Source organism: Oenanthe melanoleuca, chromosome Z (genome assembly GCF_029582105.1).
Source record: "Oenanthe melanoleuca isolate GR-GAL-2019-014 chromosome Z, OMel1.0, whole genome shotgun sequence".
NCBI lineage: Eukaryota > Metazoa > Chordata > Aves > Passeriformes > Muscicapidae > Oenanthe > Oenanthe melanoleuca.
Window position 1 is genome coordinate 63399448 of NC_079362.1, and position 24806 is coordinate 63424253.

Sequence of the window (24806 nt, forward strand, 5' to 3'; positions counted from 1 at the left end):
TAGATGTTTCCTGCTTAATAGAGTGTAGGATTTGAGTCATAAATTAAGACCAAGAGGGAGAATAAATTTTACAAGTTGAATTCAGAAGCATGGGATAATCTGATCAAATCACTGAAGTATTCCTATCCAGAAGTCAGTGCAGATAAAAACATCTGATATGTTAATCTTCTGTTGAATCTTCAATGTTTTCTTTTGCATTGCATGCTGTCTTATGGAGAAGAAACATTGAAATAGAAAGTTGTAACAGTTCTTGCTGTTCCTCTCTTTTGACATGCGTTGCTTTATTGTGCAAAATGACAGTGCCAGCCAAAACCATCAGTCTGAACGGTTCCTGTAAGGTTGTATTTCAGTAGAAGCAGCGTTCTAAGTGATTAAGCAGCTCTGTCATGGGTATTGAAGCACAAAAGTAGCTCATCTAATTCTTTACAGAATGTTTTTGTCTAGAGACACTGAAGGCAACCACTCCTTGCTGCTCTAGTGCTGGTAGTCAAGAGTTGCTGCTCTTCTTGCCACTCTCATGTGGATGAGTTCTTAGTTATGATGAGATTTAGAAATCATCCTGGTGATAGTTTCCTTAATTTTAGGTAGTGACACCCAGTCTCCAAACATATATATATACATATATATGTATATTGTGTCTTTGCAGATAGATTGTTCTGTATTGTATCTGTATTTTCCTTATTTCAGGAGAATTCATGGCTTTTGTTGACTAGTATTTGTATTAGTACTTTATAGTAATTAGAAATACTTTCTAATAGCTTCAGCTGTGTGGGAGCTTTATAGAGTACCTGCCTACTTAACTTACTGGAATTTTGATGAAAAAATAAAATTGCCTTTCAATTATGAAAATACAATAAAGAAGAATACATTTCCCCTTTGCCTTTCTCTGTTGTCTATAATTTTTGTCATTATTATTCATCAGCAAACATAGTAAAGAGGCTGTAAGTAATAGAAAGAAAGAAAATGAAGCAAAATTACATTATTTTAACACAGGTAACAAAAGCATATCAACTAGATGAGATGGAACTGATCAGAACACAATGTGAGCAGACTATTACTTTTCTTGCATCATCTCTCCCAAAATGTTTTGTCATGTTAATACCCTACTGTTGAGCATCATAATTTGGCAGTAAATAATTTTGATAAAGATAGATGAATGCTGGTATTTAAAGCCCAGCATTTAACAGATTTTTTTGTTCTATTGACTTAAAGCCTTAATTTCTGTGTCAGATCTCTGAGAACTGTTAGGATCATAATGTTAAGTAAGAGACATCTGTCTGCTATTTGTGGACAAATAATTGAAAGTTTAAAAGGAATAAATGTCTTCACACCTATGAGCAAAAGAGATTACACTTACTATTTTGGCTTCTAGTACTGTGTGTCTAAAGGGTATCAGAACAAGTAATTCTCAAGACCAAAGTATTGCTTTAAATGCAGTGTAATGGTTTTTTCCTTCCTGCTGTATTTTCCAGAGGAATTGCTGTTGAAAATATTTTGAGGAACTAAATCTTTCTATTTAAAATTTCATTTCGACAATAAAAATGTGTTACTTCTCTGTGAATACATAAATACTACAGCAATGTCCAATACTTGATTTATATTAATTTGCAGCTTTTGTTTAGAATACTAAAATGGTGAACTGATTTAACTGAAACAATGCAATTAATTCTCGTTTGAAGCTTGCAGGGTTCAGATAGTCAGTTCTTACTCTTTAAATAATGAAAATAGCAGATTGAGGTGTAATAAAACTTGATTTCCTTCTTGTATTTCCATGCTTCTCCTATTTGTCCTTGCTAGTTTGGGCTTTCTACAGAGCTCTCACCTGTAAAATGGCGATCAATACCTGATTTTAATTACATTAAATTACAAGACTGGTATTTAACAGAGCATCCCACATGTTTATAGATGGTTGGAAAGCAGCTTTTAGACCCTGTAGAGGGATTCTTAGGTGTTGTCTTTTTTATCTGTTGTGGTCTAATCTGATACTAATGTTGAACATACAAGCATTTGAAACTGAATTTTAACTATATGAATGTAACATATATTTATTCTTTTTTAAAGTTTGTAAATGAGCACTAGTTATACAACATACTAAATATTCTTCTGTGTGAGAATACTTCTCAGTGGTGTGGAATGTCATGATGATTGTTGTTCTTAAGCACTCTAATATGACTTTCAGTATGTGAAAATAGCTGTTTCCTCTGTATCAACAAGACTGTGGTTAGCACTGCCTTTCTAAGTAGAAAATTGGTATGTTACCTAACTTGCTGCTATGGACATCAGAGAAATACAGGTAAAAGGTTTGCTTTCTGTAGAGAAGTTCTCAAACGTTGCATGCTATCTGGTGGATTAAGGTATTTCATTGTGCATTTTTACACATCTTTGTGTTCTATTTTGTAATTGACAGTTTAATTTTAATAGAATACAGGTAGAAATAGATTATTTCTTTTGCCTCTTCCTGAAGGTCAAACCTTTATCTATACTTCATGTGGTAAAAACCTAAATACTTCTCACCACAGTCTATCTGTTAATACTTCTGTTGTTAATCAGGTGTGCAGTCAGTGACAGTAGTCACTTCTGATTGAAAACTTGTGGTTTTCATGACAAAACTAAACCAGCAAAACCGCTGCTTAACTGAAAGAAGTGTAATTTCTGGGAGTTCCTTTTCTCCACTCCAAATAATGTTCTGGTGTCTGAGTAAACAGCTTGTAGCAAGAACTTGATAGATTAGGTATTTTCACTTTAAAAATACAGTACCGAGTTCTCAGGACTACTGCAAATGATTAGCAGTGTATATTTAGCTCTTCTGACAATCTGCGTGATGTAATCTTACTGCAGGTAAGTAAATTCCTCTGTGTTATATAAATTTTCTGTTAAATCCCTATTTTGAGAAAAAAATCTGAAGTACCAGTGCCAAGTCCAGGGAGGATCTGCAGCAAGGCCAGAAACAGAGCTGTATAATGTCCAGTATCTAGAATTGTGCACATGATGGGTGTCATTTAACTAGGATTTTATTTAATAATTTGCAACTTATTTGTTCTCTTTCCCTGAATAGAAAGGGTTTAAAAAAAAAAGTGCTTTGAACCTGCTTGTTAACCAGCTGTATAAATCTCTTCAGTCAGAGCTTAAGTAATGATGTAATTTTTGAAGACTAAACACAAGTGTAGGCACACGCATACATGCTTCCCAAAGTGTCCCTTGTGAACAAAGCCCTGAAATTGCACACACTGATGGCCTGGGAATGAAATTGGTTGTGGAAGTTAGCTTCAAGATATTTGATTAGCACCTAGATGCTTTGCATTTGTGTTGCGAATTTTCTTGTCTGTTTACAGATAAATGCAGTATCTGAGGGGGGTGGACCATGAAACAGTGGTTGACCAGGTTGTAAAGAATGGGGTAAAGTAAGATAAAGGTTGCAGAGCCCTCAGCTCACAATGCAATATTAAATGTGTTTGTGAAAGACAGGTTTGCTAGCTCCCCATTTCCTCTGTCACTTGTCGCTTTAATTATTTACTGCAATATATTATATTCTTGTGTCTCAAAAAAGTGATTATGAAATAGTACTGAGTCATTTTTTGAGACTACTTGTTCATATCATATGTGAGGAAATTAAATGTTGTTAGTGTGTGAGAGAGGGTATCTGTCAGAGACAGATTTTGTGACTTTTGCTTTAGGGCACTTGATTTTTTGCATTAACTGATTCTTCTTTCTCCAGTATTGTATTTCATAGTTTTTCTTTGACAAAGGTAATTTCAAAACTGCATTTGCCTAATAAATACAGTGATATAAATTAGCCATATTTACATGTATAGCTGTAATAAAAATTAGGAAACTGGTGAGGGGAACTTGAATCAAAAATTTGATCTTGTAGTTCATTGTGATGATGGATGGTAATTACTTTTGGCACATGATGAAATGGTAATTCCCATCTGTTTTTCTGCAGAAGCTGTTGAGAGAGAGAGGTCTCTTTGAAATACTCGTGTAGCTATTTAATTTTATGGTGTGTTCAGCTGTTTTCATGTAACAGAGTTGTGTGTTCACTGTATAAACCAGACTTACTATCACTTTGTGGGTTACAAGTGTCCAAGAGTCAATGCCTTGATTTTGAATGGTCCAACGTGCAAGAATAGTAACTCTGAATACATTGGGGTTTGAAATTACATACTTCAGGTATGTGCATGCTGTTTTGCCCTGCTGTCAACTCCTAAGAGTTTGTCCTTTTGAAGGGTAGCTGCAGTAAGTTTGTTTCTCTCTCTTTTACTATGGGGTAAGACCCAGGTGTATGGTCAGGTGCCATTGAAGAATTGCCATGCACCTCTTGTGTAACCACACCTAGCTGAGACTGTTAAATTAAAACTTTGTTGAAAGGTCTAGCGGATAGTAAAGCAGGTGGTTTTTTTCATGCATAATCAGAAGTGACCTTCAGCACTTTGCCACAGAATAGCCATGCTTTTATGCTGCAGTGATCATGATTCACCAAGAGTTGTCAGAATTGTGTGACCAAAAACTGTGAAGTTGCTAAGACTTAAAAGAACATTTTAAACACGTGAAACACGATAGTAAGATGTACAATCCTACAACTGTTACCAGGCTAAATGTGCTGTTGACATGAATTTTCTGCGTGTGTTGTCACTTATTTATGAACTATTCTTGTCTAAATGCTTCTACTAAGTGCTGTACATCTCCCTCCTCAGCCTCAGCAGAGGAAGTAGTTCACTGTGAAAACCTAGATGTGTTAGAGAAATCTGAAGTTGTTAAACACAAAAAAGTCATGTTATGTTCATTCTCCTTTTTCCTTCTTAGTTTTCTCATTCACCTGTTGTTTATATCTTTTTTCCTCGAGTCTAGCCCTGCATCATCTCCCAGCTTAAAAAGGGAAGTTTATTCCTGTAACCAATTTCTGCTTTGATTTTCATTTCTCTTTTTATGTAGTCTTTACAATTACTGACTAGTGTTCTTTTCCTCTGGTTTCCTAACAAATTCAGAATTTGACTGTGCACTGGGTTAAAGTTGTTCTAGATGGTGTTGCTGATGGCCACAGATCATTCATGTTCCTCCTCTGTGACAGGAATCTTTGACAATTAGGCATATTATTTTTAAAATTTGCTGTCCCTTTTTGTGTTTTTCCTCATTATCCTGTAGTATTTGATTGTAGGAGTATTCATCTAAGTCTAAAAGAAATCCCAGGACTTAAGTTTCTTCATGCCTTCTCCTAACACTGTACTCCTGTACTGTGCCTCTCTCTTGCAGATAAGTCTCGTTTTGTCTGAATTTGGTACCATCTCCTCTTTTTAGTATATTTGCAGATATTTTCAGTGTCATTCTGAGTATGTCCTGCCTCATTCTGTTCCTGAAGCATCAGCTTGCAGCAAGCCTGAGTAAAAATATAGGACTCTAAATCCCGCATGAGCTGTGGAGCTGTTTTTTAGCATTTTATATATGTGATTCAAAAATGGATCTCTGTGTAATCTGTATGTTAGGCTTTTTACCAAGAGGCCTCAAACATTTTTTAAAAATTTATTTTAGAGATTTTATTTAAGAGTTCAAGATATCCTGTTTTCCCAGAAGTGGTGTTGTAAAAGTGAAGTGTAAGCACAAAATGTTTGTTTCAAAATTTTGGCAAGCTGTAGAAAAATGTGCCAAGTTTCTGCAGCTTGCAGATGGTCAGGGGCACATCTGAAGAGAGCAGTTTTAGTACTCTAGGGGAGCTATGGGATTTAATGGGCTGTTAAATAAAATATGTCTAAATCCATCAGGTCTTGTATCCTGAAGCCATTCCAGATGTATCCAGTTGTCATTAATTTATTTCTTTTTACAAGAAATAAAAAAAATTATTTGTAATAGAGAAAATGCTAATTAAATTCTGATTGCAACTGTATAATTTTTTTGTAGTGATATATAGTACTTGGCTGAAATCACTGTGGGTAGATTAAGTATACTATGTCTGTGTATTCATATAATTAGAATTTATATTTCAAAATAATACAGTCTTATCTTAAAAATGTATCTTATAAATACATTACTCTTTAGGTGCTGACTTGCAATGTACATGTTCATTTGCATAAGGGTTTTAATTCTTCTGGAAATACTGTTTTCATAAACTGTTAGAAACAAGATATGTCCTTTATTAGTATTCTATAACTTTACTACTACAATAGACAAATTTTTATAGCCATCTCAGAGATCTAAAAATTAATGCATCTATTTTTTGTTAGTTTATATTTTATTTAAAATTGGTTTTCATTTAGCCAGGAGATGATAATACCTTAAATCATCTATCACTGGTTTTGCTGATAACTTAGTATCATACAGTCCTAGTGAACTGGCGATTTTTCTACTCTGGCTCCTGCTTGAAGCAAGGTCAGCTACTGTTCTCAGCTGTTGGTGCGTTGAGTTTTGGATGCCTCCAGCATGGAGATGTGCTTAAACAGAATTTTCTGTGCTTCAGTTTGTGCCTATTGCTTCTTGTCCTGTGCCTGGGCATGACTGAGAAGAGTCTGATTCCGTCTTCTGAACTCCCTGCCCCACTTCCAAATTGGGTAATTTTGCAACATGGTAAGATTCCTTTGAGCCTTCCCTTCTCCAGGCTGCACAGTCCTGTTTCTCTTAGCTTCCCCTTATATGACAGATGCTCCAAACCCTAAGCAGATGTCATATTTATACCAAAGCTTTTCTTTTCAAAACTGCTTTTCCTCATGATGGTAAAGTGCAGTGGTAAAGCTGTACAGTTCAGCTCAAAAAAACATCCTGAGAAACAGTAAGATGACCTATTTTTAAAATTACTTATTTTGCAACACTACCCCTGTGTTAATTCCCTTCTTATTTCAGCCAAGGTTTATGGTTTTCATAAAGCATTTACTGGAACACTGGCTTTATAATCTTATCTTATATCTCTAGGAATCTTTTTCAGCAAGGTGTTTGATATTTAATACAATCTTTTATATTTTCCTTCAGAAGAATGAGGTACAACATTCTTTGATTAATGGATTAATGGACCTTTTTATAAATAATTTTTCCTAAATTTGCATTTCTAGAGCAAGCAACTCATTTTCACTTAGTAAGGACAGTATCCTTAGTTCCTCCTGGAGCTGCAATAGAAACATCTTTTTTTTTTTTGAATATTTAAAGGAATAGAAGAGCTATATTTTATATTTTATTTATATTTATATTTATATATTTATATTTATATTTATATTTATATTTATATTTATATTTATATTTATATTTATATTTATATTTATATTTATATTTATATTTATATTTATTTATATTTTATTCCTCTAAAGGAAATATGGGCACTGAAAAGATACTATTTCATTGGCCTATGGGTATCTGCAGTCTGTAACCTGGTAGTCAACAGTCAGTCTCCTGAGCAGGTGGAACCTTTCCTTCACTAGCTCTCTGCTGTTGTGTTCTTAGTCAGGGAAGTGATTCTGGCATTCTGTTGTTCCTTGTCCTGGACTGTGCTTTCTGAGGCTCACAGGCAGAGTTACATAATTTACTGTTCACGCACGTGACACACGTAGCATAGTGTTTCTGTGAATGTGCAACTGCTTCTCTCTTGTCCATTTTTATTCTCTTGGCACACTGTTAACAAATTGGCAACAAAACCCATCAGGATTTGGGGGATATTGGCTTATATTTGATCCTTCTTTCAGAGGTAGCAGGTTCTTGCTATGAGTTTTATCACCTTCAGATTGGTGCTTTGAGGAATGATGTTCCCTTCATAGAAGTAAAAATGAAGATTCCTGAAATGAAACTTTTTGTCTTAAATCTTTTTACATGCAGAATGCCAGTGCTGTTCCTTCTTTCTGATTACTGATGTTATTACTGTAATTACTCTGTTCTCCAAAACTTTTTTTTTACTAAACTTTTTTTCTGTACTCACAACATTGCACCTTTCTGCATGGCCAGGACACCGCCTAACTGAGCTGAGGCCTTACTCATGTAGGCTTTATTTGCAAGGTCTGTGCTAGGTCTTGAACTAAATTATAATCTTCTTGTCCAAAAGTAGTCCCAACTAAGTAAATAGCAGCATAAAGCTTCTACTGAGGCATGTAGAAAATGTTATGACGTTTACTTTAGGGTGAACACCTGCCCCGGAGCATGAACTGAGATGAAAAGTCTGCAGCTGGTGCCTCAACTTTGAGGACATGTGAAAAATTCATTGAAACATCGTTTGCTTAGCACTCAACCATCAGACTTACTAGTGTAATTTGTAAAGTAATAATATCTGAATCGCAATGAAAGTTTTACTTCAGTTGCACTGCTTTTCCAGTCTGTTTTTCTGTTCTGAATTGGTTCAGAAGTTTCTGAGTTCTTTATGTGACTGCTCTGGAAAACTTGCTCTGGAAAATCCAAAGGACTGAAAACTGGGGAAAGGGAAGGAAGAATGGGGAGTAGGGAAAGATGAAAACTGTTTCATAAGAAGGGCATATGAAAATTGTTGTAGTTAATTTAACTATATTAAGTCAATTTAACTATACTAAGATTAAAGCACATGTATCTTCCAAGAGTAACTTTTCATACCTTTACAATGTAATTAATATAAATACAGGTGTTCCCACACAGTTCCATAACAAATGTATATTGTGAAGTTTCAGAGAAAATGTGATAACCTCACATACTCATTGATGTTGATGAGAGGCCACCTTTATTGCTGAAAGACTGCACATCTGTAATTGTATTTCACTATTCTGTTACAGTTCTTCATTGTGGTTCAATTTATACCTCATTGTTCAAGACAAAAGGCTACTTTTTATTTCCTAGAAAAGAGCAATGTAGTTTATGCTTTCCCAAATAGTGATTTCAGTAGTGATTTCAGCTGTTTACTTTCAGCTTAATTCTTATATTTACATACCAAAGTTGTTTATATATCTTTAGATTCTTGCAGTACAGAAATGTAGGCTGTTTAGAATGAAAATAAATTTTAAATTATGACTGTACCATGGCATGTTGAGTTCAGAATATATTTCTTTATGCCTGGCTAAGGATGATTTTTTGCAATGAGGGAATTTGGACTCAATTCAAGATTTCTAGTTTTAAGCTATTAAGCTTTGCCTCAGATTTCCAATGTTGCCATGTAAATTCACCTGAGGTCTGTTCTATAGTGGTAGTTAGCATCCAGTTGATCAGAACAGAAAACACCCAGTTCCTGGAAACAGTTCAAAATGTCTTATGGGGAAGTAATTAAAAAAATAATTAATATTAATCATATGCCATGGCATTTTATTTAGGACAACATTCAGGATATAAAAAGAAATATCCAATCCCTTTGAATATTTTGACACTGTAATATTGTTTTAACTACAGGTACAGAGAAGCTCTTGTCAAATGGGATGAAGCACTTCAGTTAACTCCAGAGGATGCTACACTTTATGAGATGAAATCACAGGTAAAGTATAACAATCCTTAGCTTGTTCAGAAATTAGAAAAGAAAACATTGTGTTTGTGAACAGATACAGTGAGCAGATAGTGTAAACAAATTGTTTAGTTGTTGTGTGCAGGGACTACAACACAATTCAGGTATTTTATTTTTACCAACCAGCAGAGTGTCTTTTAACAGAAGGAATAATACTGTTATCCCAGCCAGTCACAGAAAACATCTTTGTTGGGTTGTGAATTAGGATGCTACATTGTGGGGAAAAAAATGGAAAGACTTTAAAATTATATTGGAAGGATCAAGGAGAGCCTCAGTGTGATAGATTAGTGAATCTGACCATTAAAAATCTGCCTGCTCTTTCTGAAGATTGGGCTGAGTACTGTCTACTGTCAATACTAACTCAGGTACTGTATGCAAATGGTTTGCTTCAGTCTGGTTTTGCATTAAGTGTTACTGATAAATCAGTCATGTATGAGGCTTTGCAATACCTGATCTAAACCTGCCCTCTTTCAGTTTGAAGCTGTTCCCCCTTGTCCTATCACTATATGCCCTTGTTAAAAGTCCCACTCCAGCTTTCTTGTGGCTGCCATAGGAGCCCTGAAGATTCTAGGAAGCATTTTCACAGGCCCTATAGACTTGTGCCTATTTAGTTTCAGCAAGCGGTCTCAAAAAAATATGTTTGAAGAAGAGAGGAAGAGAAAAAAAATCAGTAAATGTATAAGGTAATTTGTAGGAAGTTTGCTGAACTGTTTAGTTTTAAAATCTTTGTTGTTACTCTAATTATTTTATTGTGTAAAAATCCCAATCAAGACCCCAACAACTCCACTTCCCCAATAAAGAAGCCAAAAAAAACCAAACATCAACAAACACCAAGAACCAATGCTGGTTCTTTTCCAAGGTGGCTGCTTTTTCTAATGGATATTATCACATTTGCTCCATCTTGTCTGGTGAAGTGAAGAAAGTTTGATTCTGCAAAAGAATTAATAGAATAATCATGACTTCATTTCAATGCAGTAATAATGAAGGATGCTTTTGTTTTATATAGCTGCAGAAGGTTTAGATCTTTCTGGGTTTTGCATTTGGTTTGAGAGGTACTTCATGGCTTAAAGGTTTTTCTTTAAACTGTTTTGGGAGAAGTGTCATGTTGTCTTTCTCTAAGTGTTAAAGGACAGATCTGTCTAGCCTAGTGGAATGTCTGGAAAAGAGTTGCACCAATGGCACAAGCATGTAGCAGTACTACTCTCCTGATCCTTTTCCCAGGTTCCAGCAAGCTTTTGCTTTTTTGAAATTTGTTTCAATGCTTTCTGTTCCCATGTAAATTTCTAATATCTATGGAGCTAGGTATGAAGGAATTTCAAATCCTAATTATGCATTATTGGAAGACGCAGGATAGTATAATTCTGCTTTAATTAGCAGCACCCCAGATTGCTGTAAAGGGTGTTAACTTATGTAGCAGTTCCTTTATATGTTTAAATTTTTATTTAACTAGTAAAGAAAATCTGCTAACACATGAAGATGGTATTGGTGAATTTTATTATCATAGTTTAAAGATTTAACTCTGTTTTGAAGAAAGCTCTTAAAAATTTCAGGGCAGTTCTGCTCAGCGAGACAAAACCTTGTAATGGTTCTTTATTATAGTCTTATGTGAATGCAAGAATTGGGATAGGTCCCCAAAAGAATTCTATTTAATTGAAATTATACCAAAATTAGGTATTTTCACACTGAAAATAGCAGGAGAACTTTATAGTGTGTAAGCTTACCTGGATCTGAGCTATGATGCGGTGAATTATCCAAAGAGGTGCTTACTATAATGTTCTTTGGTCTGTGCTCCAGATGCAATATCTAATACTGAGAGGTTGTTGGTTGCTTGGCTACCCAGTCCCTGTATTTCAGCAAAATGGCAGAGATGAGCTAGAGGCACACAGCTTTTCTGCTGACCAAGAGGAACTGAGAAACAGCTGTGTGACTCTGATTCATCTTGTGAATTTTCTGTCCTTGTCTAATGAAACAATTGGAGAGTAAAGAAAGATGAAAAAACAAAGGAGCCCAGGCCTCTGCTTCCACCATGCCTTTACTTTCTTTCTGGAAAAAGAGACCTGTTCTGGGCAGTTGCACCATTTCTTTTTGATTTCACTTTCTTGTGTTGCATAACACTTGTTAATGAGAATGTGAATGAGAATACATGAAAAACTGGTGTAGAAAATATACATTTGTAAAACTATTTCTTGAATCCTTTTAATAAAACATATGTTTTTTCAGTTGCTAACATCTCTTTCATACTTACGAATAATTATTGCAGATGTTTTTTTGCTGTATGACTTATGCTTACTGGAAGCTGTTTAGTAGAATGTGTAATTTGATACCTTTGTACTTCTAACAGCACTGATGAGAGCAGTAGAAAATCCACTTTTTGCCAAAATATAAATGCATAATTCATTCAAAAAATATTGTGGCCAATATTTAAAGGATACTGTCTTAGAGCTGACTGTGTTATTCCAGTCCAGCATACCAGCACAAATTCTGCAGCTATTACAGTGTAGGTCAGTGAAAAGTTTTGGAAGAACTGTACACCAACTTCAGCAATGCCTTGACTAGCACTGGGTCTATACAAATCCCCCTGTCTTGCTATGTGTGTCACATATTAGAGGAGGAGATTCATGTTGGGAATGACTTTGTGCACTATGCAAAGATTCTTTATGGGCTATATTAATTTTCTATCAGTGAGAAAATGTCTGTTCATGAAGCAACTCTGTTTGAGAATTAACATTGGAAGATGAAGTGGGGTTTTTTTGCACAGACTTAAGCATCTGTCTTATATCCTTACATTTATTAGGATAACCTTACGTTGGGTCACACAGCAGCTTTTCCATTCTTTAGTACTTCCTTTCTCCACAGCAAACTTAACATTTTCAATACTGCATTGTTTAATATGCAGCTCAGATAAATATGATAATGGCACTGTCGAATCTGTAAGTACTTGTGGTAAGTTCTCAAAGCTCTGTGTTTTAACAGATGTAGGACAAAAGTCTTTCAGTACTTCTGAAGAGCAGAAATAGTGTTTAAAGTTTCTAGTTGTCAAAGACACTTGAAGTAAGTGTATTTCCAGAAAATCACATGGAAACTCTGGAATTGCTCAATTGCTTCAAAAAAATATAGACTTTGATGAGATTTTTTTCCATTGCTCTCAGCTACTCTTTGATTCATTTAGAAACAGATTTTTATGGTTTTTGAGAGGTTAGGGGTGCTCTTTTCTTTGCATGCAAGATCTGTCAGTATACATGCTTGATACTTTAATCAGCAGCCTAAGCTGCTTCCCCATTGCAAGAACAATAATTTGGGCAATACAATGTAAAGTAAATGTTTATGCAAGTTCATTTCTGCATTTTTGTTGAAAACCAAAAATCTTTTAAAGACCCAAGAACAGGACCCTAGTGTTGATTCTGGTATTAAGTAAGTAGTATTGTAAGTATATTCAAAGGAATGTATAAAGACTGCTTATATTAATGCAGCCACTAAGACTCCATGAAATTAGTTGTGGGCTGAATTCCTTAAATATTGACTGGATTATTTTGTTACTGCTTTGACTTACGAAGATGGAAGACCAGACTTTGACTCTTTGATTTTTTATCTTAACATTTTGTTGCTGGACCATATGGGACATTGTTGGATGAAGAGGGATATCAAAGGACTTGATGTATTGTGATGTTATATAACAAACCCTCTTGGGATTCAGACTTACTGCTATTCAGTACTACTGAGAATTCATCTGATTCGTATTGCTTATCTCGTGACACTTGCACCTCAGATCTCAGATAATTATACAACTGGCAGGATTTTTAAAGTAGACAATAAGTTTTTATAACTATATTTTTAGATAAAAGTAAATTTAAATGTAAACCATCAAGTTCCTTTTAATAATTTTTTGGATGTTTTGTTATCAGCTGTATGAGAATCTAGTTTCCTACAAGGCTGCATTGTCGATTTGCATTCATTGAACAGGACCAGGATTTCTTAGTCTCTTTTTTGTTTTTTATATATGAAACTCATTTTCAAATTATTCCACTTCCCCTCTTCTAAAGGTTTTCTTAATGTTGAACTCAGTGAAGAAATAATACCAACTTCTACCTATCTCCCTTCCTGCCTAAGAAATTACAAGGTTTCTAAGGCATGACCAGACTTGGTTTCATCTTACCTTGGGATTCTAAATCATCTAGTAGGTGCTGATTATATTTAATTAGTTTTTCTTAAATTGAGATGCATACTGAGAAGAGTGAACTGTCAAAACGTTAGCGTGAACTCAGAAATCTAAGTTGCCAAAAAACTTTTCTGTGTGGTGCAATGGTAATTGCTTTAGAGCATGGATAAATGTAAACTACTTATGGGTAGGATGAATTTTATTTATCTGTATTTTGAAAGGGGTTACTGGATGGAAAAAGGAATTGGATCAGTTTCATTGGAAGTGGAATGTGTCTATATATAGCAATTCAGCCTCAATCCACTGAGCTCATTTAAAACTAGAACTTACACAGATTCATAACCTTTCCAAAATATTGTGGGCAGAACAGGATGGGTCAGTCTCTTTCCTGGATTTCTAATACTTCGTCAGTTTCCTGATGAGAGTTGCTGTGTTTAATTAGTTTTTTGCCTCTAAGTTCTTCTAGTTCTTCGAAACTCTCTTGTATGACTTTTTCTGAAGCTAGATCAGTTAAACTAAGTTATTATAGGACATGGATGTTCTTTGTTTTAAAGCATATAATAAAGATAAATTTCTTGGAATAAAGCAAGTCCTGAAAATCCACTTACTGAACGATCTTTATAAGACATTTCCCTCCAGTCACTTTTGACACATATATATCTGTGTGTGTGTGCAGTGAGAGTCTTGAGATGTTTCTTCTGCTTTGTAAATTTTTTTTCCTAATTTTTGGATTAGTTTTAAGAATGTTTTATAATAGAGTATTCTCATTTTACATATATATCACTATATATATATATATATATCACTATATATATATATATATATATATATATATATATATATATATATATATCAGTTTATATGTACACTACATATATATGTTCTGAGTGTGTACGTGTGTATATATATGTATATGTACAGACACATGTGGTTTCTGTTTGGTTTTGTCTTGTCCATGTGGCCCTACCCCAAAAGAACAGAGAACCACCTGTCAAATCTGCTCAGGAAATCTTTGTGCTAGCAGTGTTTTTTGTTCCTTGTTCAGTGTGATTTTTTGGATGTGGAATAGCTGGTTTGCTGGTTCAGTTTCCAAGTAGCATGCAGAGGTGTTTTATTGAAGTTATAATGATACACAGGTAGAGTAACCCAAGACAACGCTGCACACATTCATGTCTACTATTGTAGGTTCATATTGATGACCTTCACCTGAAAAAAAGTGTAGGAAAATAGTGTGCATTAATAAGTATGTTCATTATACTGACTGACATGTAGCTGAGTCATTTTATTAATAACTGAAAAAACTGCCTGTATTTGATAAAAATGCATATACATTCAAAGATGTGTTGATTTGAATGTTCTTTGAGAATCTGATGCCAAAGTTACTAGGAGCAAATGATCTGGAAGAGCGTTTTTAAAGCAGCTGTTTGTGCTCATACACACAATAGTGATAACTAGTTGAAAATGGAATAATTGCCTTTATCAGTGAGGTAATAATTCAGTAAAAAAAAAAAAAAACAGTAAAATTCATTAAGCACTACCAAAGATTTCCTAAGCACTTACACTGATGTTTTGTAATTAGTTTGCAGTAGAAAGTACTGGTAGGAAATAATACTTGGGATGCATAAAAATGTTCCTGTGACTGTATACTTGGATTTGTTTTCTCTTATAAGAATAAATTTATTAAGACACTGATGTAGAATATAGCTAGATATTATATATATATATATATATATATATATATAGATGGATGCAGAATCCCTTCATCTTGGTGGGATGTACACCTGTCCACTAGTAAGAGTTTGATTCGCTTCACACATCTGCTGTGCATAAGGGAAACTTCCCATACAAATGTAATTAATCTGAAAGTTTTGGAAAAACACACTCATCCCAGACTTTGATACAAAATGCAGTTATTGAGAACTGTTGAGCTGGAAAAAGAGGGAAGATGATAAACTTCTGTATATAGTTTTTCGAAAGAGTTTTAGATACTTCTGAATTCAAAGTTACAGTCCATTGAAAAGAATTAAAGTGAAGCCATAAGAATAGTCTTTAGAAAAATTTAGTCATACTAGAACAGCAGAAGTATCAATCCAAAGCGTTATTCAGAAGCTATGCTCTTTTTTTTTTTCACTCCGGGGTTGCTTTCTGTAGTAAATCTTTGCCTTCCCCTTTCCCTCTTCCTTTTTTTTTTTTTTTTTTTTTTTTTTTTAAATGTACTGCTCACCTCTTTGTTGTGCATGTACTATTTGGTAATTAGAATAAATACTCAAGATCATCACATTTGAATCCTCCTCTACTCCACACTCATATTTATCTATTTAATATATCATAAAACAGTAAGGTTAAATGAATCTGTTTTGAACTTCAGCAATAGTCCTGATGTGTTCTAATATTATTCATCATAGTTGCGGTCAGTTGGGATGAAAGTGGTTGCCCACACATGAGTCTAACCCTTGTGGTTGACATTCTCATCATACTGCAGGAATGCAGTTGTCATTTGTTTCTTACATTGGTATCTATCACCATAGCATGTGGGTGTCTGAAATCATGATCTCAGAGTGATGCAGGTCTTCAGGTGATGTGCCAATCTCATGGTGGTATTGGAGACATAAGGCAAGCTTTGAGCCACATTGTGTATTGCTAACTGTGATTTATTGCCTTAGTTATGGAGTTTCAATGCAAGAAGAATAATCCTGTGGTAACTGCTGAGTAACAGAGATTTTCACATTCTGAAACCACTTTTTTCCTTACTTAATGTAGGTGACTTCATGCCTAAGTTAGGTTCTGCAGAATGCTTTTTCTCTAAATACAGCAGCCATTGTTAAGGTCTGTTTCCATGCTGAGTTACAGGGATTGTTTCTATAATTATATCATGTGCACTGCACTGTTTCTGGTAGATTCCAGTTCTCTATTAAAAAGAATAAATACAGTCCAGGAGTTTTTAAACAGTACTTGCACATTTACTATATTTAGTTCTCCATGTGTTTTGTCTTCCTGAGTATTCTGTTATATACAGGGTTATATAGGGTGTAGAGTTTGTTGACAAGGAGACACCTTCAGAAGCAGTTAATATACTTCTAATAGAGTTGCTTAAATGGTTTGAGTGAATCATCCTCTAGCATGCTTGTTTCTCTTTGTGGGAATCAGAATGAGTTGGGGTGACTGTCTGAGGTCAGACAACTAACTTCTAACTAAAAAAAAACTGGGTAAGATGAATCCAGTCCTTAGTTATTGAAGCAGTGGTTGTTGCCTGGTAATCCCAGAAAACTTAAATTTATTTTCAGTTTTGCTTATTTTTCTTCCTTCTTTTTCTATTTCCGATACAGGTCCTGATGTCTTTACATGAAATGTTCCCAGCAGTGCATGCAGCAGAAATGGCTGTCCAGAGAAACCCACGTTCCTGGGATGCCTGGCAGACTTTGGGACGTGCCCAGCTTGGATTAGGAGAGATAGCGCTGGTAGGATAACAGAATTATGTGTGTGTGAGAAGGAAAGTACAGAAATACCAAGGTTGCTGTATATCCTTATGTATATCCTTGAACACAGACAAGGAAAAAGATCATTATTATTTATCTCCAGTGTTCCCTCTGCTTTATTGTATTTCACAAATGCTTCCTGTGTGGTTTTGTTGCTGGACTTGTGGAAGACCTGTCTAGCTCCAAGACTTTTGTGTCATATACTATATTTATGTGGTGGCTTTATGCAATAGAACAATTATGCTGACATAACTGCACATACTGGATTCTGTGTGTTGTTCTGCTACAGTGCAGCTCACCATAGTTTAAAGATTAGGGTAGTGCCAAGTCCAAGGATCAGCTGGTTATTCAGGCTCAGTTTTTATACATGTCTGCTGATAAAATTCTGATGTCTTGTTTTCCTTGTGTCCTGCTTATGCAGCAAATAATGTGTGCTCATTCCTGCTTTCCTCTGCCTCCCTGACCTCAAATTGTGGCTGAGGTTGCTTCTTCATTTAATAAGAGAGCAAAAAGCCAGGGATGCTTTGGAGGGACGCTCTGCATCTTTTTTTTTTCTGGAGTATCATAATTTTCTGCTAGTTTCTGTGAAAACACAACAGGTGAACTTTCAAATTCAGACACATTCACAGAGGTCTGTTAGAAAAACAATGTGTCATGATCTCTTAGATGAAAAAAGATACTGATTTTATTTTGAATAAAAGTAGCTGCCTGCTTTTCTGATACAAATAATTTTGTTAGTAATTTAGAGTGTTTTTTGCAAAGTTACAATGTTTGGGCTGAAAATTTTTAAGAAATAAAAAAAAATTATAGTGTTTTCTTGATGGAGATTAAGAATTTTTGCAAAATTAATTTTTAAAATGTAGTAAGGAGCAGTGTGAAAAACTCCAAACCAACTAAAACAAACGCAAGCAATGTGAATCACCCAGAGTCATAGAATGGTTTGGGTTGGAGGGATCCTTAAAGATCATCTAATTGCAGTCCCACTGTGCCATGGGCAGGGACACGTTCCACTACACCAGGTTGCACAAAACCTTGAACATTCCCAGAGATGGGGCATCCACAACTTCCCTAGGCAACCTGTTCCAGAGCCTCAGCACTTTCACAGTAAATAATTTCTTCCTAATACTCAAAGTTCCCCTCTTTCAATTTGTACCCATTACTCCTGTCCTGTTTCTATAGATCCTGAAAAGAGTCCCTTTCCAGCTTCTCTAGCTTCCCTTCAGATATTGGCAGACTGCTATGAGGTCTGCACACAAACTTCTCCAGCTTGAACAGCCCCAACTTTATCTCACCTTCACTGGGGAGGTGCTCCAGTCCTGTTAGACAAAACCTAACACAAAAGCTGCGTGTTACAGATGTGCAGTGTGTTCCCTTTGTTGGTGCAGTACCATAATATGAAATATCTCATGTAAATCCATGCATATCTGCATTTTAACAGTGGTAACATTCCATGGCTTTTCCGTGGTGTAGAGGGTAAGGTTAGATGGTCTGGTCTTTTCCTTTTAAGTGTATGAAACTGTCACTGTAAATTATACCTCAGAATTTTAAATGCACTAGTCTCAGGAAAGTTAGAGTTTTATTTCCTTCAAGGATCCTAATTAACTGATGCTTTTTATTCTGTAGAAAATGCTGCAGTTGTTGCAATACCAGTTAAAAATAGTAATGTACCTGTGCTAGTTACACCCAGCACAGACCCTATAAGATTTTTGTACATAGACTAATCATGAAATACCAGTGGGACTGGATATCTTGAGTGCTGGGGACCTAGTGTTCGTATTATATTAATTTTGTTTTATTTTAGAGTAGCACTTCAGGTCCTCCCTTAGAGAGCATTGTTGAGCTTAATCAGAAAGGGATCTTTTAATTTATGTATCTGAGACTATTCAGTGATGCAAAGCATTTTAAGCAGGAACAATCGGAGATTGGCATCAAAGCACTTCATTCATCTGAAACACTGCTCTAGGTGCTCCTGTAATGGTTAAATTGACCTTACTGTGGTGAAGAGGGAGGGAGGAGAGGTTATCACGAGTAGTTTTCCCTCTTAGTGTTTTTGATTGTCTCTGAATAGGGAGCCTGAGGTGTGGAAACTCCTGTTGGTGTCTCCAGTGCTGTGGTACTGCGGGTTCATACTTGATTGCCTTTCTGTCTGTAGGTTGAACTGCCTTCTGATAAATATGTTCTCATATACAGAGAACTTGGGGAGTTGTTCTAAAATGCAAATAATGTCCATTATTTGTTTTTCAACCAAGCTATTTTTTAAGGAATATTAAGAGGTTAAGACTGAAGGAATTTTAAAATAATAAATGAATTCACAGTTATTGAACTTGTGGAGTCTTCTTGACCAAGTGGTTTAAGTCATAATTATCCTTTTTCCCACTAGTCTTTCATTAACATGATTTTCTATTTTTCCCTGTGTCATATTTTTTACAAAGAAAAGTTAATAAGCATAAATATCAAGGCTTTTTAGTAATTTTTTTTTTGAAAAATTAATTTTGGGAATTGCTTCTTCTATTACGTTGTTTCATTTCTTCCCCACCAACATCTGTCTTCATTACCCACATCCTGCCAAATATCTGTTGTGAGTACTTTTATTACTTCACAATGAATGATGCATTTTTTCGTAGGGAAAAAACCAATTTACTGTCTTAATTTGAAGTTTCCCAAATCAAATCTAATGTATATTATGAGCTGTGTAATATGAAAGAAAGATAGATTTGCTTGGATTTAGTTTTTGTCAAACTTGTGACAAAAAGAATAAGGTAACTTGTTTGCTCATTTTTTTCCCCTGAATTTACAAAATAGGATAGTTCAAGAGTAATAATGTGAGCAAGGAGAACTTTATTTATGTAAAGGCAGAAATTCCTTAAATTCTACAAATCAATGTGCAGATCACAACAGAGTAAACATGCAATGTGAATGTAGTAACTGTAGAAGTATAGTCAGGCTTGCAGTATATCTCTCATTTCATTGCAGATACTTGGTTTTGAAAATTACATTTCCTGTACTGCCAATGACATCTTAATTAGTTAAAATTTCTCTAATAGCTTCATTGGAGCAGTTCCTCCCATGAGACAGGGTGAACCCCATGCTTTGATTAATCAAAGAAGAAAAAAAAAAAAGAAGAAAAACCAAAACTAATCACAAAAACATCAAGATCCAGTTGAAAGCACTGAGTGTCCCCAAGTTCATCAACCCTGTGACATTGTCATGGGCAGCCAGCTCAAGTGGCCCTGGCTGAGAAGGGGCTTGGCCCAGGTGACCTCAGGAGGCCCTGACGAACCTCAGCCACTCTGGGGCTCTGTGACTTCAGCTTTACCCCATTCTGGGTCCCTGTCACATCTGGAAACTAAGGATCACAAAGTTGAGAGGGTAGATGTTAAATATGCTCCAGTTGTGCATGGGTTTTGTTTCATGTTTTGAAGGATAGGGTTTCCTGTATTCCTGCTAAGTAGTTAGTGCTTTAGCAGTCTTTAAATGTGACACAACATTTTATCAGAGAATTATGCCTTGACAACATGAATCCTCAGATCAGCCTTTTCCTTTCATCTCTTGAAAGAAATAGTTTTAGGTCTTGTAAATAATGATGGGAGTTTTGTACTACCAAAGAGAGAAATGTCTGTGTTTTATTGGAATGCAGCTAATTAACATGACTGGTCTGAATTTGAGATAATTTTTCGACATGTTACAAATGTTAGCATTTAGAAACAGGGTATTTTGGTAATAAAAAGGAAATTGGTAGTTGGCCTTCCACTGAAGTCAAAGTATTTAGGAAAAGTTAAGAGAGAAAGTACCATGGTTTTTCATTTAAAGTGGGGCTCTTCTAAATTCTTTTCAACAGCTTTAATCAGTCCAACTGAGTATTGAGGTAATAGCCAGTAATGTAAGCTTCCATAGGAAGGTCCTGTGTTAGTCCTGTCCTCTCCATCTGCTATAGAATAACCCTTTTTTCTTTTTTAACCACTGTTGGAAATCATAAATATATTTTGTGATTGTGATTGTTAATACACAAAAAGATCTTCTTGTCAGAGGTGATTTTTATTTTCCGTCAAGAAAGCTGAAGGGCAAGCAAGTCTCCAAAAGTTTAAATGCCCTTTTCAGCTACAGTTCTGTCAGGGATACTCAGTTTTTGCAAATGATTGTGGCTGATTTAGCTGGCACCTCCTGTTTAGTTACCTTTGTAAGATGTTCAGGACTTTTGAGGAGTGTATTTTCAACATCAAGACCTTGTAATGAAAGCTTTAGCTAAATCAGATGCACAGGATAAGACAAACAGGGATGTTGAAGAAATTTTATTTGACCATTGTTTCAAAATTCCTGTAATAATTTTGGCAGTATAATTTGGTAGTAGACAACCAAATGTTTTCTTGGATTTTCCTGATTTGCAAGGTGAAAGTACTGATAATGCTTTATTTTCTTAGGCTAACTATGTAAATTTCTAGGATGGGATTGATTTTTGTGGTTGTTGTTTCCTTGGTCATCATGGAGCATATCCTTGCATCTGGTAGAGCACAGTGTAAGAGGTCCATGTGGTAGAGACAGCCTGAAGCAGTGACTTCAGCAGAACATGCAGCAACTTTGCAGGGGTTTGGAAGGGAAGGTAAAGGTCCTCTAGTCCAACCCCCTGCAATCAGCCAGGATATCTTCAGCTAGATCAGGTTGCTCAGAGCCCTGTCCAGCCTGGCCTTAAATGTTTCCAGGGTTGGGGCGTTAACCATCTCTGATCAACCTGTTACAGTCTCAGTAACCTCACTGTAAACATTCCATACATCTAGCCTTAATCTACCCTTTTTCAGTTTAAAGTCATTGCCCTTTGTTCCATCACTGCATGTCCTTACAAAAGTCCTTCTCCAGCTCTTTTGTGGGTCCCTTACAGGTACTGGGAGGCTGCTGTAAGGTGTCACTGAGCCCTTCTCTCTCCAGGCGGGACAGTCCCAATGCTCCCAGACTGTCCTCACAGGAGTGGTGCTCCAGCCCCCTGATCCTCTTTGTTGCCTCCTCTGGGCTGGCTCCAGCAGGTCCCTGTTCCTGCTGTGCAGGGACCCCAGCTCTGGCTGCAGTGCTCCAGGTGGGTCTCACAGAGCAGAGCAGAGGGGCAGAATCCCCTCCCTGCCCTGCTGCCCACGGGGCTCTGGATGCAGCCCAGGACACGTTTGGCTCTCTGGGCTGTGAGTGCCATGGCTGGGGTAGTCTCTCACCTACGGCACCCCCAGGACTATGCTGAGTGCTATAAAAACACACAAACAAAAAAAATCCATATTAAAGATAATTTAACACAGAAAAAGATTACTTACTTCACTGATAGACATCCTTTGAAACAGGTCAGAAGGTGTCAGCCAACTGTAACAAATGCCTGATGCATACTTTGGTAGCAGATACAGTCTCTTAAAAGTCTCACCTGGCTTTTTTGGGGGTTTTCTGTATACTGACAGTTACTAAGTCCGTGTGTTACAGAAATTTGTAAAAAAAGTGCAGTCTGATCAGAATTGCCCTTCACACTTGAAGACTGCAAACCAGCAGAGGAGACTGTACTCATAGGACAATGGAAGATTGTTTGCTACAGAATACTATGTAGTGAGACAAAATGTAAGCTACTTCAAAAATACAGATTTTTCAAATACTGTAATTCCACAAGGAAGAAAGTCTCGCAGAAGGTTTTATATTGTGCTTCTCCACAGAAGCAAAAGCAGATACATGACTGCTGATTTAAAGTCCTGTAATCCTTATAGGCAGGGTCTCTAAAATTACAGCTCTCTTTAAAATAAAGCTAGAAATGCTGATTTAATGCAGTGCCAGTGTGTTTTCCTACAATGCAACAGGCAATTGGAGGAGATTTATATCTGCATTAAAAGAAGAATAAAAAGTAGCACTGTTTTTTCTTCTGTCTTAGTAGAAATTAGTGGCTTTGGGCACTGTTCCAGTGGCAGCATAAAATTTTAAATGGATGACAAGTGTGTCAGTTTAAATGGATGACAAGTTTTCAGTTCTACATTGCTGCTTTAAAGTTAATCCCTCTGATCTTTTGCAGCACTTAAAAATTTAGTTTAATATTTTGTTATTTCTTTATAAAAATGTCAAGCACAAAAACCCTTTTCTAATAGATTTACTAAGATGATCTTTTTATGTTGAGTGCTGTATTGTATGAATCATCAAAGCAGCCTTGACACTTACCAAATGTTATTTATTGTGCATGAACAAAACAGGTTTTAATTAGGGGACCTCTTTCATGGAAAGCTTAAAAGCAGATGGTGTTTGTTTATATTTTGTTTTCAACAGAAATGTAAAAATGAGCATTTAGTGTTTACTTGTTGTTCATGTGTCCCTGAAAATTAAAACCTAACAAAGTTGAATAATGGGACACTGTTTTACAAGAACTAAACTTCAGTTATTCTTCCATTTAAAGTTCAGTGTGCTCCTACGCTTTGTAGCTGGCTGTGGGCAATAATCAAGCTTTTTTTTTCTATCTGGAATTGAAAGGCTGCCTCTTAAAACAGCAGTAATACTGATAGCATAGGCAGCATGTCTTGAATCTGATTTTGTATCTCTCTTCTGAGTTCCCATAATATGGAGTCCATATATTCATCTGTGCCTTCAGAAGGATGAACTATCGGTTTCTGTCCATACAGAAGAAAAGTTGTGATTTTTCTGAATTAATTGGCATGCTTTAAGTATTTACAAACTACAAAGGAATATGAACTGTGATTTACCATATGTCTTTAAAGTTTTAATATTTAAATTGCCAGAACTCTTCCCAAATATCCCAATCTATACCATCACAGTTTTCCCATCTTACAGGAGGGCGTCTGTACACATCATGACAAGATTTTGATCACTAAGGTGACCCATTTTCATAACTCATGACTGAGCAGTCATAAACATGAAATACACCCATGCTTTTGTGTACATGTACCTGAATTTGTGCAGGTAGGTTCAGCCTTGACCACTGTTAATATTACTAAAAGACAATACAGTTGTAATTCTTGGCGTAGCTATTTTCTAGAATTGTAGCAACCTCTTCTTATTTTAGATGGTCACACTTCTTTGTTTTTAATTTCACAACTTCTCTGTTGAGGATTTGTATTTGTGAGTGTTTTCACATTTGAACTGAAAGAAAGGAAAAGCATCACTAGCTACACTTACTTCTACTAATATTAAATTGTTTATAAGATTATAGAAGTTCTTTCAAAGTTTTGAGTTTATTTGGCTCCTTCTGTACATTTATTTATGTTTTTTTATAACCACATACCTGTTCCAGAAATGGTTTACCATGTGGCTAGTATTAGTGTAGTATTAGGTCTGCATGTGAAATGACTGCATTCTAATTTAAAGGCAGCAATACCAGTAATACTTCAAATTCCAGTCATCCCTTTTCTGTATTTCTTTAAACCATGTATGTCTGCTTTTGCATTTATGTACATCTGATGATGAGAGGAAAGTGGAATAGGAAGTCATCCAAGACATAGTTTTTCCTTTTACCTTTTTAATAACAGTATTGTTTTTTGTATATGAACTCTTTATTTGTGCCCTTTTTTCCAGGTAGCTATCTTATTAATGCATTTTTTCCATTCAGAGAAAATTTCTTGGAGGTAAGGCTGCTATTGAACCAAGATGAGGGAAGATTGGCCCAATAAAGATGGGAGTAAAATGACTTTTGTCTTTGCTTAAATTATATATATATATATATATATATAATTTGTTTGTTGTTGTCAATTTTTATTAAAAAGATAGGCTTTAAAGTGTTCCATCTTTGTTTCTT

General features: G+C 35.6%; 1 protein-coding gene across 3 annotated transcripts in view; it reads left to right on the forward strand.

Annotated features, from left to right (window-relative positions):
• The window catches only part of TTC33 (tetratricopeptide repeat domain 33), a 42204-nt gene that overhangs the window by 14069 nt on the left and 3329 nt on the right, over positions 1–24806 (forward strand). For 2 of the 3 annotated variants that reach the window (XM_056514043.1, XM_056514042.1), the window contains exons 3-4: positions 9313–9394; positions 16904–17035. In XM_056514043.1, the coding sequence (XP_056370018.1) occupies positions 9313–9394; positions 16904–17035 (214 nt within the window). Of the gene's footprint in view, positions 1–9312; positions 9395–16903; positions 17036–21973; positions 24805–24806 lie in introns of those variants that run through there. The other variant, XM_056514044.1, reaches the window with a different exon arrangement.